This window comes from Mobula birostris, chromosome 2, assembly GCF_030028105.1.
Source record: "Mobula birostris isolate sMobBir1 chromosome 2, sMobBir1.hap1, whole genome shotgun sequence".
Taxonomy (NCBI): domain Eukaryota; kingdom Metazoa; phylum Chordata; class Chondrichthyes; order Myliobatiformes; family Myliobatidae; genus Mobula; species Mobula birostris.
In genome coordinates, this window is record NC_092371.1 from 230,134,161 (window position 1) to 230,155,505 (window position 21,345).

Sequence of the window (21,345 nt, forward strand, 5' to 3'; positions counted from 1 at the left end):
GGGACTTGGGAGTCCTCGTGCAGGATACCCTTTAGGTTAACCTCCAGGTTGAGTCGGTGGTGAAGAAGGCGAATGCAATGTTGGCATTCATTTCTAGAGAAATAGAGTATAAGAGCAAGGATATGATGTTGAGGCTCTATAAGGAGCTGGTAAGACCTCATTTGGAGTACTGTGGGCAGTTTTGGGCTCCTTATTTAAGAAAGGATGTGCTGACGTTGGAGAGGGTACAGAAAAGATTCACTAGAATGATTCCGGGAATGAGAGGGTTAAACTAGGAGGAACGTTTGTCCGCTCTTGGACTGTATTCCTTGAAGCTTAGAAGAATGACAGGGGACCTCATAGAAACATTTCGAATGTTGAAAGGCATGGACAGAGTGGATGTGGCAAAGTTGTTTCCCATGATGGGGTAGTCTAGTACAAGAGGGCATGACTTAAGGATTGAAGGGCGCCCATTCAGAAGAGAGATGCGAAGGAATTTTTTTAGCCAGAGGGTGATGAATCTATGGAATTTGTTGCCACGGACGGCAGTGGAGGCCAAGTCATTGGGTGTATTTAAGGCAGAGATTGATAGGTATCTGAGTAGTCAGGGCATCAAAGGCTATGGTGAGAAGGCGGGGGAGTGGGATTAAATGGGAGAATGGATCAGCTCATAATAAAATGGCAGAGCAGACTCGATGGGCCGAATGGCTGACTTCTGCTCCTTTGTATATGGTCTTATGGTTGAATGACAATTGAACTTGAATTGAATTGAATTGAATTGAACTGAATTAAATCATATTTGCAAAGAATTTATGGCAAGCTAATAGCTAGTATAATAACAAATCTATCTAAATGTTCTTAGATGGACTCTTTCATGAACAAGACTTGCAGAAATGTGAATTGTTTTCGAATATAACCACCTGTATCTTACAGGAAGCATAGATAAAGGCACTCTATGAAAATGTTAACATTAATTTATTCATTTTCATTTCTAACACTGAAGTGTTATTTAAAATCAACTAACAGTTGTCTATTAAGTAATATTAACATAAAATTAGACATTTTCATATTTGTAAAGTATAATTTTGACTAGTAACATGACAATAATAGTTTCATCTATAACGAGAGTAATTCTAAGACATTTTAGATCCAGCATTATTTCTCTTCAGGATTTGTGGCCATATTGGTCTTGTTCTTGCTCTGCCTTTGCTCACCATTGAGCCCAGTGGCACTCTTTAACACTGTGAGATGAGGGTTAGATGCATTTTGAATCTGCCACATGTATGGGCTTTCAAGCTGGGACCCATTCAGTTCAATGGGTTTACTGACCTTCATTAAAATGGCAAGGTTAGACAAGATTATTTTTATGTCTATGATTTTAATTAATTAACAATAGTTAATACATTTTAAATATATATAATGTTTACATTTATTTTTAATAGTTTTTAGCTTTTATATTATAAAAATCAATTTAAAATCAGAGATGATGAAAAAACAGTAAAACAGACCTTCAGCAGCACAAGTTAGCTGTGTCAAGCAGGGGTACTGGTTGTCTAGATGAGGGGTTCTCAACATTATTTATACCATGGACCCCTACCATTAAACAAGGGGTCCATGGACCTCAGTCTGGGAACCCCTGGTCTATTGCCTTGTCACCACAACGAGTGGAGAGGCGGTCCAATCCACTCACTGTATGCTCAGGGAACCAAGGCTTCAAATCAATGGGAGCTGGGTGGCCATGCAAGGTAGGTAGGAGAGCAACGAAATGATCTGGCCAAGTGGTTCTAATACACTCAGATGGTAAACCTCAAGGTAGACACCTCTATAAGTCATCAATTATATCCCTTTACATAATGGTAATTGTACACTTTTAGCTTGGTCAAACAGCAGTTTTAAGATTGTTCTCATGCTCATCACCATTTGAACACAAGTGAGCTGGAATGATTTTAGCACAAATCTACAGCTCAAATTACTAGCATGGATATGATAACATCAGGGACCTTAGTAGAAATTGAGCTACTGTGCATTCTGGATCAGTCATCTCCTGAAGACATTGATAGAGCACTCTGGCATATTTGTTGTGGCAGACTAAACTACTTGATATAATTATAATGAAGGCAGGACAGTAGCTTTGTGGTTAGTGTAATGCTTCCCAGCACCAGCTATCAGATAACCAAGGTTCAGTTCCTGCCGCTCTTTGTTAGAAGTCTATGCATTCTCCCTGTGACAGCATGGCTCTCCTCCAGGGGCTCAGGCTTCCTCCCACATTCCAAAACGACATATCGCTTAGGGATGGTAAAGTGTGGGCATGCTTTGTTGCCTCCACTTGTGGGCTATCCCCAGCACATTGCAAAACAATGATGCAAACAACGCAGTTCACTGTATGTTTTGATGTTTCAGTGTACATGGTCAAAGAAGCTAATCTAATCCAATCTGTTTTCACACTAATTATTTTAATTTAACTAGTTAATATACATATATATATATGTATGGTAATTCAGTTTTTTCTATAGCTGTCATATATTGCATTGTCCCGCTGTCTCAAAGTTAACAAATTTTACAATGTCTGCCAGTGATATTAAACCTGATTCTGATTCTGATTTTGATCTAATCTAAGTCATTTTACATTGCTGAGATGCCTATTACAAGATTGCACCTATTGTTACCTTTCCAAATGAGTAATTGGTGCTAATTCAGCTACCTACTCCCTGGATTAAAGGCAGATAATTTATTGCTCACTTTGTTTTCCTATACTCTCTTTATTTTCGTTACCACACTTTTCAATCCCATAATTAATGGTATTCTGAGACTTGGGATCCTGGCTACTGCTTGCTTCAGAACCATAAAGCTTCACTTTAGAATCGGATACAGCTACGTCTGCAGAGAACGTTGTTTTATCAAGAGATTCAGCAACAAACCGGGGATGGAGGTGTTTTAGATGCCTCTTTTGTGTTGAAATGGTTATTTGCTTGAAAACAAGGTAAACTATTTCAATTATATTTAGAAGCAGGGACAGACAAGCCACAGCCAGCATGAAAAGGATGAAAATGGTCTTCTCTGTTGGACGTGAAATGAAACAGTCTACCACATGAGGACAAGGATCTCTATTGCACGTGTATCTGGGACCCAAGGAGAATCCATAGAGATACCACTGACCTACAATGAAACCGATTTCAAACAATATTTTACACAAAACATGTAATATGTAGGTGAACAGTAGGATTCCTTGTATTTTTACTTTTCCTTGATTTATAATGTACTTTGATGTCTTAACTTTTCTGAAGATGCCTGCAGATTCGTCAGCTAATTTGCATGTTTTTCTCTCTAAGTGGATAACATGTAACACGTGTCCAAGATATAACAAGGTCGGCGTTGAAACGAATATGATCTGAAGAACCCAAAAGCGAATGTGGGAAATGGGAAAAGCTTTGTCATAGCAGACATTTTCACAACCAGGCTGTTTGGTGTTGCATATGAAGTCGGACTGTTCATCTCCCCAAACTCTCTCAGCAGCAGCCCCAAGCAATAGGATCCTGAAGATAAATAACACAGTGAGCCAGATTTTCCCGACCACTGTAGAATGCGTCTGAACTTTGTCCAGCAGTCTTCCAAGGAATGTCCAGTCTCCCATTGTTCAGAAATATACCTGCCAAATTAAACATAGGCACAATTGAATGCAGAACACATCATCTGAATTATTAATTGAATGGTAATACTGTATTTTTTCTTATAACACTTGGGGTGAATTTCTACAAGATTTGTCTGATTCATCTGTCATATCATCAACAGAAAAGCGATGAACGATTTAGAAAAAAAAACGATACAGGATGATAAATGAGAATAGACTGTTAAAATTCGGCTCCAGGAACATTTTCAACTTAAAGCTTGAAATCTTATTATATTATTTTACAATTAATATATAACATTTAATGTATGTCAAAAACAATTGTACTGAATTAAACATAAAAGACAAAAATTTAAGGAGAAAGTGCTACTGTTCCCTTTTCACTTCTTCAAGTCCTTGAACACTCTACACAACCCTGTGAGAGAATCTCATTATAAAGGTAGCAGCAGCTTAAGAAGGCAGCTCAGAATCACCTTCAGCGTGGAAATTAAGTAGGGGCAGGTAATAATTCCTGCTGCTGTTTATAAAAGTTTGTACGTTCTCCCCATGACCACTTTCCTCCCACAGTCCAAAGACCTACCTCTGTATAATTGGTCATTATACATTGTCCAGTGATTAGGCTAGAATAAAATGGGGAGATTGCTGGGCCATGCGGCTCAAAGGGCCGGAGAGCCTATTCCATGCTGTATCTCAATAAAATGCTGGTTGTCATGGTGATGACCACATTCCATAATAGAATAATAAAATTGCTGGCAATTGAGCTGTTTTACCCCACCTACAAATGCATATGAATAGTCCTCTATGGAACGTATTCACCGGCCTACCTTGTAATATCCCCATTTTTCATAAATAATTGAACAACTCCACTGTTTGAGCTACATTGTGGTGGGCTTCTTCAGGTATGTTAAACCCAGCATTGATTTTAGGATCTGCATGTAGTTCATTGAGTCGGAAGCATATTCCAAGAATTGTGGTCACTTTATGACAGTCTGGGTGTATATTGTAAAAGAAATGACATTTGCTCTCTGCTTGGGATAAAAGATACATTCTTTGGCTTGCTTTTATAGGTCTGTAGATAGAAGAGGTTGATCCAACCTGCAGATTGGAAGGTTATACAGGAGGGAGGTAGCCTCAGTTATTTTTTTTTCCCTCCCAAAAATTTGCAGTCATTCAAAGTCAAAGTCAATGTTATTGTCCTATGCACAAGTGCAATGAAACACTTAGTTGCAGCAGCATTTGCTGGAACATAGCATCACTTAAGCAGAATTCACAAGCAAACATAAAAATAACATACACAATATTTACAAGAAAGTACACAATTAGAATAAAAAATCCGTTATAGTACAAAAAGGTCAAAGGGATCATGGTGTTGCTAAACTTTAGAGATTGGGGTTTTTTCTCATTAGTTCAAGAACAGAATGGTGAGGGAAAAAACTGTTCTTGAACCTGGTACTGTGGGACTTCAGTTTTTTGTAGTTCCTGCCTGAAGGTGCCCATGAGAAGATGGCACAGCTCAGGTGGTGGGGATCTTTGATGATAGCTGGTGTCTTTGTGAGACAGTGTCTGCTATAGATACTCCTAATGTTGGGGAGAGGTGTGCCTGTGATGTATTAGGAAGGAAGTCACTACTCTCTGCAACTTCTCATGTTCATGCACGTTCGAATTGCTGTACATGGTGCAACCTGTCAGGATACTTTCAACAACACTTCACTAGAGTTTTGTTAGAGCACTTGGTGACAAGCCGAACCTCCTTAACCTCCTAAGGAAGTGTGGTAAACCATGTATATATGTTGTAACTTGGTTACCTGTCAGGACACACCCCTCTGCTGACTGCCCCTGTGGCTCCTCCCACAGAGTCCTGTATAAAGGTGTTCGCCTTGCCCCTCCCCCTCAGTCCGGGGGCAAACACTTACTGTGGAGGTCATATTGTACAGCGAATAAAAGCCTTTCAGGTTTTTACCAAACCTCAGTCTTTTGGAGTAATTGAAGGTGCTTCAGGAAGTAAAGGTATTAGCACTGTTTCCTTAATATGAAATAGATCTGCTAGCCCTGGACTGGTCATCCAGTATGTTAACGTCCAGGGATTTAAAGCTGCTGACAGAACAGAACTTATTCTTTCTGGACCATGGATTACTACAGACAATTGTGAATACATTATATACAGTTGGAAATATTTTGGAAGAAGTATAGCTCAGGTGGTGGATGGTTCCAATCTTGACAATTTACTTGCAGATGTTTCATTACCATACGAAGGGACATCATCAGTGTGCTGCTGATTGTGGTGTCTTCCGATTGCTTGGCCTTTATATACCTATCAATCAGCTAATTGGTTGCCATTTGGAAACTCAGTTGTGATGTGGGGAGGAAATCTTGTCAATGATTAGTTGTGTGGCATACTTCATGCTTTGTGGTCTGGAATTCTGCCTCCATTGTAGGCTTGTGACTTCATGTCATCAAAGTGGGAGTAAATTTCCTGTTACTTAATATTAATTTTATGGCTCTACAATAAAGTCTTCGTCAATTTGAGGACACCCTATACCAAAAAAATTGATCCATTTTAAAATATTCAGCTCACTTCTGACCAATATGTTCGTATCAAACTTGGCTTAAACATTCCACAAAGGCCAAACTACCTGTCACTTACCCTCAGAGAATAAAAAGTCTGAGGTAAATTTATCAGAAATTGCCTCATTTCTACCGGAAGTTAAAAGGCAGCTTTTAATTTTATTTTGTCTGTTTTCAGAAAATGACGAAAAACAAATTCAATCTGAACATCAAACAGGTAAATGAAAGACAAAGGGCCACAGGAGAATTAATGTCAACGTTCACTAGTGTTTTTTTTAAACGTCTATTAAAATTAAGTACGACAGAAGCTGATGTCTTTGTAACTGCTTCATTGAAATTGGATTTTTTTTCAAGCTTGAGTAATGGTCCAACTGTAAAATGGTTCGGAAATGTGTCAAGTGCAGTAGATGGAGTGGAACAGTAGACAAACAAATGTGATAATATACTATACAAATGATAAAGCAGACAATATCCTTCCAGGGTTAAACTAGTCAGATTGTGACAGTGAGAGCCATAACACAATAATGGAAACTTTAAGAGATATTTAATCCTTTGGGGGAAAATAAAAGAATTGTAAAGAAGTGAAAAGTGAAGCAACAATATCCATAGATTCAGCTGCATTGTAAACAGCAGCACTACTGATTAAAAACAAAATCATAGGACATAGTGCATTGAACATACAGCATAGTACAGGCCCTTCAGCCCATAATGTCATACTGATTTTTAACCTTCTCCAAGATCAATCTAACCCTTCCCTCCCACATAGCCCTCTATTTATCTATCATCCATGTGCCTACCTAACAGTCTCTTAAATGTTCCTGATGTATCTGCCTCTAACTCCACCTATACTCACCGCTGTGTTAAAAAAAATCCTGCCTCCAACATCCCCCTTATATTTTCCTCCAATAACTTTAAAAATACATTCACATATATTAGCCATTCTCAACCTGGGAAAAAGTATCTGGCTGTCCATTTGATTTATGCCTCTTATCATCTTGTACACCTCAATCAAGTCACCTCTCACCCTCCTTCACTCCAAAGAGAAAAACTCCAGCTCACTTGATCTTTCCTCAAAAGACATGCTCCCAGATCCATGAAATCACCTCTGCACCCTTTCTAAAGCTTCCATATCCTTTCTATAATGAGGGGACCAGAGCTGAACACAATAGTGGTCTAAATATTTCTTTATGTATGTATATACATATATGTTTCTCTAATTGCTCTGAAAGTCTTTAATTGCTTTTTCAAAATCTCTGTCTTTCCACCTCCAACTCATCAACCTCGTTGTCAGGTGCAACCAGGAGGAACAAGGTCTAATCAATCAATTGGTGCAATAATCTCAAAAACCTGATTCATCTATTGATTATCATTATATCATATCAGGGAACGTTCAATGATATGTTGGTCTGCCTTTGCTCAAGACATACAAGACACATAATTAGAAAAGCAGAGGAGCCAGCAATCATCTCATCCTTTTACCAGCAGTGGTAGTGTCCCTTCACACCAAGGCTGCTTTCAAATGAGACCCAAAATCAGCCACAGTCCGAACTTCAAAACTGGATTCAGTAGCTAATGCAGCGACTGCACTGAGCATATCTCCACCTCCTGCATCCCTTCTTTCCATAGACAAGGAAGCAGCCATTCCCATTTGGGAAGGGTTAGATTGATCTCGGAGAAGGTTAAAAATCAGTTTGACATTATGGGCCGAAGGGTCTGTACTATGCTGTACTGTTCTAAGTTCTATGTTCAATGCACTATGTTCTATGATTTAGTTTTTAATCAGTAATGCTGCTGTTTACAATGCAGTTGAATTCCCATTTGGACCGTGGGATTAATGGATTTGTGGCTGAATTTGCCAATGATACAAAGATAGGTGGGGGAGTGGGTAGTGTTGAGGAAACAGAGAGCCTGCAGAGAGACTTAGATAGTTTAGGGGAATGAGCAAAGAAGTGACAAATGAAATACAATGTTGGAAATTGCATGGTCACGCACTTTGGCGGAAGAAATAAATGGGCAGACTATTATTTAGATTGGGAGAGAATTCAAAATGCAGTGATACAAAAGGACTTGGGAGTCCTTGTGCAGGATATCCTAAAGGTTAACCTCCAGATTGAGTTGGTGATGAAGAAGGTGAATGCAATGTTGGCATTCATTTCTAGAGGTGTAGAATAGAAGAGCAGGGATGTGATGTTGAGGCTCTGTAAGGCACTCATGAGACCAGACTTGGAGTATTGTGAGTATTTTAGAAAGGGTATGCTGACATTGGAGAGGGTTCAGAGAAGATTCACGAGAATGATTTTCCAGGAATTAAAGGGTTACTGTATGAGGAACGACTGGCAGCTCTTGGGCTGTATTCCCTGAAGTTCAGGAGAATGAGGGGGGATCTCATGGAAACATTCCAAATGTTAAAAGGCCTGAACAGATTAGATATGGCAAAGTTATTTCCCATGGTAAGGGAGTCCAGGACAAGAGGGCACGACTTCAGGATTGAAGGACATCCATTTAGAACAGAAATGCAGAGAAATTACTTCAGTCAGAGGGTGATAAATCTGTGGAATTTGTTACCATGAGTGGCTGTGGAGGCCAAGTCATTGGGTGTACTTAAGGAAGAGACAGATGGATTCTTGATTAGCCAGGGCATCAGAGGGTATGGGGAGAAGGCAGGGGAGTGGGGATGAGTGGAAGAATTGCATCAGCCCATGACACAATGGCAGAACAGACTCGATGGGCTGAATGGCCTCTTTCTGCTTCTCTAGCTTAAGGTCTTATGGTCTTAAGTACAGAATTCAAGCTCCTGAAGAATTACAGTATGTCTTCACAAATGTAATGCTATGCATGCCTATGTCACAATAGTGCGAACAGTCCATACATGCATTCTAATCCTATGTTATAAAATGGAGCACTATAGAAACTGGAAAAAAGGTTGAAAGGGACGTAATCAGAAAAGAGAACCAAAGCTAGCAGTGATGGAGCACTTACAAATGGAGGATGAACTGAAAACCAGAAATGGAATGCAGAGAGTTCCAGGGCTGACAAATGCTGCTGAGGCATTACTGGGGGGGAAGGAGGGCCGAGAGAAATAGTGAGAAACAGAAGGGATAAAGTTCAAAGTTCAAAGTACATTCTGTATTTGTCACCTATACAACACTGAGATTAATTTTCTTGTGGGCATACTCAATAAATGCACAATAGAATAATAAACATAATTGAAATCAATGAAAGACCGGACCAACTGGGTGTTCAACCAGTGTGCAAAAGACAACAACCTATGCAAATGCAAAAATAAATAATAGTAATAAACAAATAAGCAATGAACATCGAGAACATAAGATGATGGTCTTCTGAACATGAACATCTTATGGTCTTATGGAAGAGTACTAGACTATGAATCCATCGGCTATGGGATCATTTCAGTGATGAGGCAAGTGCAGTTATTCCCTCCTGGTTCAGGAGACTGATGGTTGAGAGGTAATAACTATTCCTGAACCTGCTGGTGTGAATCCTGTGGATCCTGTACCTTATTCCTGATGGCAGCAGCAGGAAGAGAGCATGTCCTGCATGGCGGGGGTCCCTGATGATGCATGCTGCTTTCTTGCAACAATGCTCCATGTAGATGTGCTGAGTGGTGGGGAAGGCTTTATGATGGACTGGGCCATATCCATTACTTTTTGCAGGATCTTCCATTCCAGGGCATTGGCAATAGTATGAGGTGTCAGGGAGGGGTAGCAGCTCTGGTGGGGGAACATGTCGCGTCCTTTTCAAGTTGGTTAGTCCACCTTTGGTTCCCACCTGGCACTTAGCTCTCACCTATGGCTCCCCATAGCTGTTCGCATGCAACAGCGGCCACACCCCGGGCAACGGCTTCGACAAGCCGGCTAAACCAGGTGAGGGTAGCTGATGGGTCTCAAACCCTCGGTGAAATAGGGAGTTGTCTATCCCGGCATGTGAAGACAGGCTCCAGCGGATTGAGCGGACAAGACCAATGGAAGGTCCAACTGTCAAGAAGGCGGTCTCTGCAAGCGTCGTGGAACATGTAGAGCAGGATAAGACACAGAAGACATCCTGGTCATCCACTGCGCCTAGTTCCATCTCCAGCCATCTCGACTCCGTCTTGCCACTGGATCCAGATGGAAATTGGGAAGAGAGAGTGAGGCAGACACTGCACAACTCTCCCTCACTTAAATCCAAATCACGCGCTAGCCTCATGATGGTGTCGAGGTCTTCATTGACGTCGACGATGGATGAACACAATTAGTGTTTCCATACCAGGCTGTGATATAGCCAGTCAAAACACTCTCCACCACACATCTATAGAAGTTTGTTAAAGTTTAAGATTTCATGCTGAATCTTCGCAAACTCCTAATGAAGTAGAAGTGCTGCTGAACTTTCTTCATGGTTGTACTTACGTGCTGGAATAGGGAAAGATATACAAAACCAAGAGACTGAAAGTGAATAAATAGGGAGTTACAAAGAAGACAATTCCTATTAGGAGGAGAAGGGGTGAATGAGAGAATAGAGCTGAGAAGGTAAGTGGTAAGTGATAAGATCAAACCTATCTGCCATCCAAATAGAAATTGGTAAATTCTCTATAATCTTGTTCCTATTGGTTTTCATCTTAATGTAAGGAAAATACCCCAATATTACAAAATGACAAGCCTCTGCCCAGTTGAATGGCACTCCCACTCAAGGGCTGGATATGGAGTTAGATTAGGATTCAAGCTAAGATAATTTATCCAAGCCCATTGTCTATGCTCCTGGGATCTCTAGTTCCTTGGTCTCCGAGTTCTTTCATTTCAGCATCCAAGCCTGACTACTAGTCTGTTCCATAATCCCTCATTCCTGGTTTCTGGTCTCTGGTCCCAGGCCTGGTCCAGTCACTCTATCATTGGACATACTGTGTTGGGAAATGTATGGGCATGCACTTTGGTTGAAAGAATAAAAGTATAGAATATTTTCTAAACAGGGAGAAATTCAAAATTCTGAGGTGCAAAGTGACTTCGGAATCCTTGTGCAAGATTCTCTGAAGGTTTACTTTCAGGTTGAATTGGTAGTGAGGAAGACAAATGCAATGTTAGCATTTATTTTGAGAGGACTAGAATATAAAAGCAAGGATGTAATGTTGTGGCTTTGTAAGGCACTGGTGAGTCCTCACTTGGAATATTGTGAGCTGTTTTGGGGCCCATTATCTTATAAAAGGTGTGCTGACATTGGAAAGCGTTGAAAAGAGGTTCACAAAAATTAATTTGGGATTGAAAGCTTACAGGAAGAAGGCAGGAGAATAGGTTTGAGAGGGAAATGGATCAGTCATGATCAAATGGTGGCGCAGACTCGATGGGTTGAATGGCCTAATTCTGCTCCAATATCATATGGTCTTATGGACGCCAAAAGCCTAGGCTTGTGAAGGATCCTGGATATCCCGGACCAGCTTCAGGAATGTTAGGCATGTCAGGATCCCACCCATCCCTTCTATTCAGAATGTAAGTACAGGCCAATGATAACTTTCAACGAAATGCTACTGTACACTATACAGTATATTATTTTAACATTTTAATTTTCATCAAATTTCTAATTTCACACTCCAGTAGTTTGAAATACTGTCACAGGCAAGTTGCAGCCACTACATCCAATGTTCCCTGTGGTAGAAATGTCAATACACTTACTTCCATGTCCTCCTGTCTGGTTCCCAACGGACACACTCTTTGAAAACTACATTCCTGTTTTTTTATTAATCAACTAATCCCAACTTCAAGGCACTGGTCAGTTCTTCTGGTACTGTAGCTGCTTATCTGTTGCAGCAACATTGAGATTTTTCTGTTCACAGAGGTGGTCTATTTCTTGAAATACGTCCATCTCTGCACTCTAACCCAAACAAATGAATTGGGGTTATGGTACACTCTGAGAAGGTGGCAGAAGACCTGACTTACTTGCTTACTTTACATTACACTGCTGTCATTTAGGGCAACAATGATGGTCCTCCATCTCTGGTGGTGTTCAGGACTCCCTCCATCACGTCAGTAGCTTCTTCTCAATTTTCACTGTTGTCAGTCAAGCAAGTCCTGGGTGGAGACTCAGGAATACCGTCACACTCAGATGTAGAAGGAATCTTCATTGCTGTTTCTGTAACAATTTTGATTTACCAATCAGGGTTGTTAGCCCTGATCTGAACCCCTAAATCCGGAGGACCGATGGACCACTCTTCGTCTGGCCTCATCCCTTTGACCTGTTTGGCACGAGCGACCCTACTGTGAGCCAAAGCATAATAAAGCCCTGACTCCAGCCAGCCTAGCTCTCTGGATCATTGAAGCACGTAAGCCTCCAAACCACAACAAGTTTGTGGTCCTCTTGGAGGAGACGACTTGGCACATCAATGCTTTTCTTTTGATAGCTGTTCGTTCCGGCTGTTTCAAAGAGAGATTGCATTCCAGCTCCCTTAAATGCTATTTTGTATCCCATGTTACAGCTGCTTAAGTAGTGTTTTCAAAGTGTGTTCTCCAGGCTCATTTGCTGCTAAATGATGTTTGTCCAGTGCTTTTGGCAATCAGCAGTGAAATCTGGTACTGTGCTTTTGTGGTATACTTTATGGATCACTTAGTCCGGATTATTCTCAGACAATATGAGGCAGTGGTGCCAGATCTGACCCTGCAGACATGATGAACTAATCTGTTAAGCAATTCACTCATTCCAAAAATCTCAGGCTGATGTGCTCATTCTAATTCTGGATATCACTGACTTAATTCTGTTGCTACCTGTGACATAAACCTGTTGCTCTATTAACACCAGAAGTGTGATTACACATGGAATTACCTCCATATGTCCTGTCTACATTTTTTTCAGCCCTGAAGTCATCTGTTTCGGAACTACTACAAATATTTATTTCTACCCCGGGTGGCTAGGAGCTCCTTCCTTCTCCCAGCCTGCACGTCGCCCTTGTAGCACCTGCTTAGCTCCTGATCAGGGTCATGTGGAGCCATGGGAGCAGGTGGTGGATGGTCGTATGAGCAGCTGGTGGATATCGCAAGTCCTGGTTATATGATCACTGACACCAGGCATAAAATCTCTGAAGAGTATTGATAATGACTGGTGTCACCCATCTTGTAAAGACATTTCCAAGAAGAAGGCAATGGCAAACCACTTCAGTAGAAAAATTTGCCAAGAACTATCATGGTCATGGAAAGACCATGATTGCCTACATCATATGACATGGCACATAACGAATGAATGAATGAACAAACAGCAAACAGGGTAAACACTTCAAGTAAAGGTTCCCAGATTAACTCAACTCAGGCATGTTTTTGTAATTAAAAAAACAGTCATTGGAAATTAAAATCCCATAATTGTTCATGAGTGGACTGTATGTATGGGGTTGAGTGGGTATCAGCCGTGATGAAAAGACGGAGCAGACTCGATGGGCCGAATGGCCTAATTCAGCTCCTTTGTCTTATGGTTTTATGAACAGGATGTTTCCTATAGTTGGGGTATCTAGGTCCAGAGGGAACAGCCTCAGAATACAAGGCCATCCCTTTAGAAAAGAGTTGAGGAGGAATTTTGTGATAAACCTGTGGAATTCATTGCCACAGACAGCTGGAGGGGCCAAGTTTAAGGTGGAGTTTAATATTTTGTTGATTAATAAGTGCCTCAAGGGTTACGATGAGAAGGCAGGAGTATGGGGTTAAGAGGAATAATAAATCAACCATGACGGGATGGCAGAGCAGACTCGAATGGCCTACTTTGCTTGTATATCTTATAGTCTTGTGGTCCTATGATATCTTGAAGTAATGAAAACTATTAGCAATGTGCTTTATTACAGTGTTGCTGCAGCATAAAACGGTGCGAGGAGTGAAGCTTGTCATAGAACATAGCACTTATATAGTTGTTTGGAAAGATATATTAATTCACAGGTATCAGGCATAGTATGTTTATTAAATGGACTTTCAACTTTCTAATGTTTAAGACAAATTGCCAAAGTTATACGTGATCGAGATGTAAATTTGTGTTAGTTCATGTATTTTGCTGGATGTTATTTATTCATGGCTAACATAACTATAATACAAAGAATGCAACTAAATACTTTGATATTAACACTTTTTCTTGTAAAATTTATGGTAAATGATAACCACAAACAATGGATATGCAAGTGAAGGCGGAGTTGAGTCGAGGCATATTTGGGGCAAAGTTGGGGCGAGCGGAGCAGAGGAGAGGCAGATTCGAGGCCCGTCCGCCTAAACTGAGAGTGAGGTTTGATCGATCTGGCAGCCAGGCTGATTTGAAAAGGTCGGGTATGGGCCAAAACATGGTGGCAAGGTCCAGGCCCAGACCGTATCGCTGTGACAGAGTCTGGGTCCTAGTACGAGGAACGACCCAATGTTTGGACAATTTAAACACCTGGCCAGATGGATTGAAAAGACAGGGTGACAGGGCAAGCGTGAAAGGTCAGGCTGGTTCTGCTTGCTGCTCTGCAACATTTATTTGGTTCTGTACCCAACTGAGGCTCAGTCTGTGGCTTGCTCCGGATGATCCGGGCCCTGAGTCCGTGGCTGTTCCAGATGATCCGGGCCCTGAGTCTGTGGCGTGCTCCGGATGATCCGGAGCCCTGAGTCTGTGGCGTGCTCCGGATGATCCGGGCCCTGAGTCTGTGGCTGTTCCAGATTATCCGGGCCCTGAGTCTGTGGCGTACTCCGGATGATCCGGAGCCCTGAGGCTGTGGCTGCTCCGGATGATCCGGGCCCTGAGTCCATGGCTGTTCCAGATGATCCGGGCCCTGAGTCTGTGGCTGCTCCAGATGATCCGGGCCCTGAGTCTGTGGCTGCTCCAGATGATCCGGGCTCTGAGTCTGTGGCTGCTCCAGATGATCCAGGCTCTGTCTGTGGCTGCTCCAGATGATCCGGGCTCTGAGTCTGTGGCTGCTCCGGATGATCCGGGCCCTGTATCTGTGGCGTGCTCCGGATGATCCGGGGCCCTGAGTCTGTAGCTGCTCCAGGTGATCCGGGCCCTGAATCTGTGGCGTGCTCCGGATGATCCGGGCCCTGTGTCTGTGGCGTGCTCCGGATGATCCGGGCCCTGTATCTGTGGCGTGCTCCAGATGATCCGGGCCCTGTGGCATGCTCCAGATGATCCGGGCCTGAGTCTGTGGCTGCTCCAGATGATCCGGGCCCTGAATCTGTGGCGTGCTCCGGATGATCCGGGCCCTGTATCTGTGGCTGCTCCAGGTGATCCGGGCCCTGAGTCTGTGGACTCACTTTTGTTCCGAATGCTATTTGCTTACTTGTTACCGAAATTGTTTGCATGATTTGTTTTTTTTCCCTCTGCACATTAGATGTTTGATGGTCTTTTTTATGGGTTCGTTGGGGTTTCTTTGTTTTGTGGCTGCCTGTAAGGAGATGAATCTCAAGGCAGTATAATTGAAATATACTTATTCATTAATCAAAACTTCTAAAGGTCATAAAATGTCACTACATATTTTACCCAATCCAAGTATTTTTTGCAACATGGATATATTTTCTTTTCTGCTACATAATTACTGTTACTCTCCATTTGCACACTAGCGAAATTTCAGTCTGTTGTCCATTTGACCAGGCAGCTATTGTTTATTTACATATGCAGTCCATCCCATGAGAGGTCAGGTGAAGGTACACAGTTTGCAAATGATTCATGAATGACAGAAGAAGAAACTTATGTAATCACACGTTAATTTTTGGATTATGTATATTGCATGCCTAAACACATATTCATGGAGCTGCAGTCATATTGATATTAGACATTGCAAGTGCTCTGAGATGCTGCAAGACATGGAGGTCCTAGCAAATGTTCTTAAATGGCTAGTCGGCAGAAATGGGTACATAGGAAAGGTAAATGAATTTTAATATTTATGTGAAGATAATTGAACACAGAAGAAGAAGTGTTATGTTTGTTATAATAAAAAGAGATTTAATGATTTAAAGATTGGCTTTACTTGTCACATGAACATCAAAACATGCATTGTTTGCGGCAATCAGTGAGCATTTTGCTGAGTTGCTATGCTGCCAGCACCAACATAACTTGCCCACAACTCACTAACCCTAACAATATGTCTTTGGAATGTGGGAGGACACTGGAGCACCCAGGGGAAACGCATGCAGCCACAGGGTTAATGTACAAACTCCTTAAATACAGGTGTAAAGCATTGTGCTAACTGCTAACCTACCTACCATGTCAGATATCAGCGAGAGCAAATCTGGAATACTGTTTACAGTATATAGTATTACTCTTCTTTTTTAAGAACTGGTGCTAATTCAATAGAAGCAATTCAAAGAAGCCTTAGTAGACTAATACCTGAAATAGCAGGTCACCTTCCAAGTAATGGGTAAACAGGCTAGTCTTGGATCCACTGCGAATTAGGAGAATGACAAGGGACTTGAGTGAAATATAGAACATCCTGGGTGATTTTGACAAATGGGAAGTGAAAAGATGTTTCTCATGCAGAAAAACCTGGAACTAGAGTCACTGTTTCAAAAAAGAAGGAATCACCCATGTAAGATTGGGATGAGGTGATTTTTGTTTTCCCTCAGAAGATCATGAAACTTTAGAACACTCTTCTTTAAATTCAAGATTCAAAAATTCAAAGGTTCAAAGTGCATTTATTAGCAAAGTATATATGCAGAATACAACCCTGAGATTTTTTTCTTCTCACAGGGAGCTACGAGAAAAAGAAAACTATCAAACCCCCAATGCACTAAAAAAACTAATGGCACAAATGGCAAAAAATGAGTGAAAATGTAAAACATCAAATCACAAAGTCAACAAAACAAAATGGCAGTGGATGCAAAGTCTCTGAATATTCAAAAGGCAGAGCTAAGAGTGTACTTGATAAGCAAGAGTGAAAGTTATTATGGGTAGATAGGAATGCAGTTAAAATCAGAACACCCACGATCTTATTAATTGACCAATTCAGCTGAGCAGCTGAGTAACCTGCTGCTGCCACACTTCATTCACTTGTTGATATGTTGATAGCCTTCATGTCTGAAGTGCTTGTGCAAAGTTTGTCTTTCTATGTATTGCTAAGATCAACAAAGAGGAAAGTAGGTCACACAGGCAGAAGCAAGTTTACTTTTGCCAAGCTATTAGAAATTAAACTTACCTGTATTTTTGTAAAGTTCTGTTTGTACAGAAGACTTTGGTGGGATTTACTCAAATGAAGGATGAGCAGATTTCTGACCCTGATTCTGATGCATTTTTCTAAGTGTCTTCTCACCATCACAATCTCCAAGTGATCATTGGAGAAGTGGGATACCCAGCCTAACTTTCAGATTGAAAATCTTCATTTTGCTTCATGCTAAACCAGTGGTTCCGAACATTTTTTAATGTTATGGAGTCTTACCATTAACCAAGGGATCCATGGACCTCAGATTCAGAACCCCTGCCCTACATGATCACAGTTATAATGTGCCACTCTTTAAAGGTCATAAGGCACGTTTGTTTACATGTTTGTGATGGACTACAAAATTTCAAAAAGGCAGTGTTTGTGTTGTGTTTGAGGCACAAATAATGCCGAGTGTTACAACACACAAAGTGCTGGAGCAACTCCAGCACGTTAGGAGGTATCAATGGAGGGAAATGGACAGTTGATATTTCAGGTCGAGACCTTTCATCTGAACTGTAACATGCCTGTGACGTATGGCTCAATTGCACAACCATTGTTGCCTAGTGGCACAAAAAGAGCTTGAAAAAGAAACAGCACATAGTACAATTTTAAATCATGTTTTAGGTAAGTGTAGAAATCGCAGGGCTCCTAGCAGACAAAGTAAAAAAACATACTTTGCCACAGGTGAGGTGCCAGAGGATTAGGAGATAGCTAATGTTGTTCTGCTGTTTGAAAGGATCGAAGGATAAACTAGATAATTATAGGCCTGCGAGCTTGACATCAGTAGTGCAAAAGTTATTGGAAGGTATTCCTAAGGTTCTGAATATATAAGTATTTAGATAGATTAGGAATCATCAACATGGCTTTGTGCGTGGTAAGTTGTGTCTCACAAATCTTACAGATTTTTTCAAGGAAGTTACCAGAAAAGTTGATGAAGGCAAGGCAGTCGTTGTTGCCTACCTGGATTTTAGCAAGGCATTTGACAAGGTCCCACAGGAAGGTTGGTCAAGAAGGTTTAGTCGCTTGGTATTCAAGATAAGGCAATAATGGATTTGACATTGGCTTCATGGGACAAGCTAGAGAGTGGTACTAGGTGGTTGCCTCTATGACTGGAGGCCTGTGACTAGTGGGTTGCCACAGGGATCAGCGCTGGGTCTGTTGTTTGTCATCTATATCAGCAATCTGTACGATAATGCGGTAAAATGGATCAGCAAGTATGTAGATGGGGGGTGTAGTGGACAGAAAGGAAGACCATCAATTGTTGCAGTGAAATCTCGACCAGCTGAGCCAAAAAATGGAAGGTAGAATTTAATGCAGACACATGTGAGATGTTGCACTTTGGGAGACCAACCAGGGTAGATCTTACACCGTGAGAGGTAGGGAACTGAGAACTGTGGTAGAACAGAGGGATCATAATTCCTTGAAAGAGGTGTCACAGGTTGAGGAAATTTACAAGGATGTTGTCAGGATGTTGAGGAGCTGAGTTATAGGGAAAGATTGGGTTAGGATTTTATTCCTTAGAACGTAGAAGATTGAGAGGAGATTTGAAAGAGGTATACAAAATTAAGAGGGGTATAGATAGGATAAATGCAAGCAGGCTTTTTCCACTGAGCTTGTGTGAGACTACCACTAGAGGTCATGGGTTAAAAGTGAAAAGTGATATGTTTAAGAGGACACGAGGGGAATCTTCTTCACTCAGAGTGCAATAAGAGTAAGGAATGAGCTGCCAGCACAAGTGGTAGATGTGGGTCTGATTTTAACTTCTAAGAGAAATTTGGATGGATACATCGATGTGGGGGGGGGGGTGCGTATGGAGGGATATAGTCTGGATGCAGGTCAAGTCCTGAAGCCTCTGCTACCATTGTTCTCTGAAAGTTGCAGGAAGACAGGGTGGTGAAGGCTTTTGATATGCTGGTCTTTGTGTCTCTATTCAATTACACCATGCCTTATTCATGACTGTACTCTACTTCCCCATTATGATACTTCATTCTTTAATACCAAACATCTCATGTTTACAGTTTTTAATTGGTCTTGCCTCAATAGAAAAATACATAAACAAACAGCCTAACTAGACGAGTATAATGTGCTGGTATTTTTTCATCCCACAGTTATAAAGATGTCATGGTATATGGCCTGCGTTAACGTTAACCTAACAATAACTTAACAAAGTATGCAGTGTGATTCATCACTACAATGGCATCAGCTTGGCATCTTTATACAAGAGCTCCAGTTGCTGAAGAACAAAGCTGACATGTTACCACCAGAGATCATTTTTAAAGTTGTTTATGTTTTGAGAATGTTAATGAAAAGTTGACATTTCTGCCAAGAAACTGAAAATAAATTCATTGCCCTGTCAGTTGTGTGATTGCACTCACAGTTTTATCAGCTCAGCCAACCTTAAGACTCATCTAACATTTGGATTCAGGTGAGCAGAGGACTGCATGTAAGTGTGAAAGCATTGCTTTACTCTTAGGGTCAGAGAATGATACATGTATCTTAGAAGACCTTTTACTTCTCTCCAGCCTATCACTTCACCCTGGGTCCCTCTTCTTTCCCTTTCTCCTACGGTCATCTCTCGTCTCCTATCAAATTCCTTCTTCTCCAGCTCTTTACCTTTCCCACCCACCTGGCTTCACCGATCACTTTCCAGCTAGTCTCCTTCTTCTTGATTTTGATTTTGGAGTCTTCCCCTTTCCTTTTCAGTCTTACGGAAGGATCTTGCCCAAAACGTCGACTGTTTATTCATTTCTATAGATGCTGCCTGAGCTGCTGAGTTCCCTCAGCATTTTCTGTGCGCTGTCTGAGAAGACAGTGCTGACATCCTCCCTCATTAAGCAATGGTCTCAAAGTTCAAAAGTCAAAGTTAAAAGTAAAATATATCATCGGAGTATATGCATATCACCACATACAGCCCTGGGGTTCTTTTTCCAGTGTGCATACCTTACAAAACTATTGAACAGCTATTGTAAACAGGATCAATGAACAACAAACTGTGCAAAAATAAATAAATAGCAATAAATAATGAGAGCATGAAATAACAAGATAAAGGGAGACCATTGGTTGTGGGAGTAGCAGAAACAGAATGATCAATATCCTTTTATTTTTCTTGGTCTCTGTCCTTCACAGTTTAACTGACTCAGTATCTTCCTGTTTTTCCAGACAGGTTTTAAAGTTAGCTTGTATTTAAACGTATGAGGTCAGCATGACACATTTGAAGTATTATGGAGGTATAACATAAACATAAAGGAAGGCTACTATCACTCTGTAATTGAAAATATCTTGTGTGGTTCCATTTTACATTTCACAACTGATATTTTCCACTCATTAAATAAAACCAAAATCATCAGATGTTTCACTTCATAGTTATAAATAAGGTTATTATTACATGTTTATTCAAATTTCATAATGTATCTACTTGAGGGTCAGTTGTAGCACCCCCCCCATTAAATTGCCTGTTGTCACTAACAATTGCATCTTGCCCCCAACGACTCAATATTTACAGGAAAGAAAAGCAAGTTAGCAAGAACTAAAACAAAATAAATGCACTACAAATTTAAATTGTCACAACGGTTTATTAAAGGCATATCCATTTTTCTTACATTTAGAACTTTGCATCATTTTCCTGTGTAGAATCTGGAATTCCAATTTGCTCTTTTCCACAAACCGGATGACAATAGTATCCAGGAAAGAAACCTGTTCTGTTATGATCAACAAATGCCAACTGAATCACTTACCTGTTTTAAGTAGCACCAGACTGAAAAAGACAATCGGCTTAGAATGGCGAAGAAAGTTTTTGAGAGGATGCAGCTGCTCACGTATAATGTGAAAAGAACAGGGTATTGCATAAGAAACTCAAATGTTTACTGTTCAAAAATGTTCTAAGCGCAAAGTTTGTTTGCTTCTCTAGAGAAATCAAGGTTACATTCTTGCTTATCTATACTGCTAGTGCATATTAACTGGACATCTGCTCCAATAAGCATGTAATAATAATTCTATTTAACAACTGAAGAGTGAAACATCTGATGGGTTTGGTTTAATCTAATAAGCGGAAACTATCAGT

The 21,345-nt window shown here is 40.9% G+C and overlaps 1 protein-coding gene across 1 annotated transcript; it reads right to left on the reverse strand.

The window, feature by feature from the left end:
• Positions 1 to 938: 938 nt before the first annotated feature.
• On the reverse strand, positions 939 to 21,101 carry LOC140194126 (gap junction Cx32.7 protein-like). Its single transcript, XM_072251587.1, has 2 exons — positions 21,020 to 21,101; positions 939 to 3,625 (listed from the first exon to the last, which is right to left on the reverse strand). The coding sequence occupies exon 2, from the start codon at positions 3,608 to 3,610 to the stop codon at positions 2,708 to 2,710; it is 903 nt and encodes a 300-aa protein (XP_072107688.1). The 5' UTR covers positions 3,611 to 3,625; positions 21,020 to 21,101; the 3' UTR covers positions 939 to 2,707.
• Positions 21,102 to 21,345: the final 244 nt, after the last annotated feature.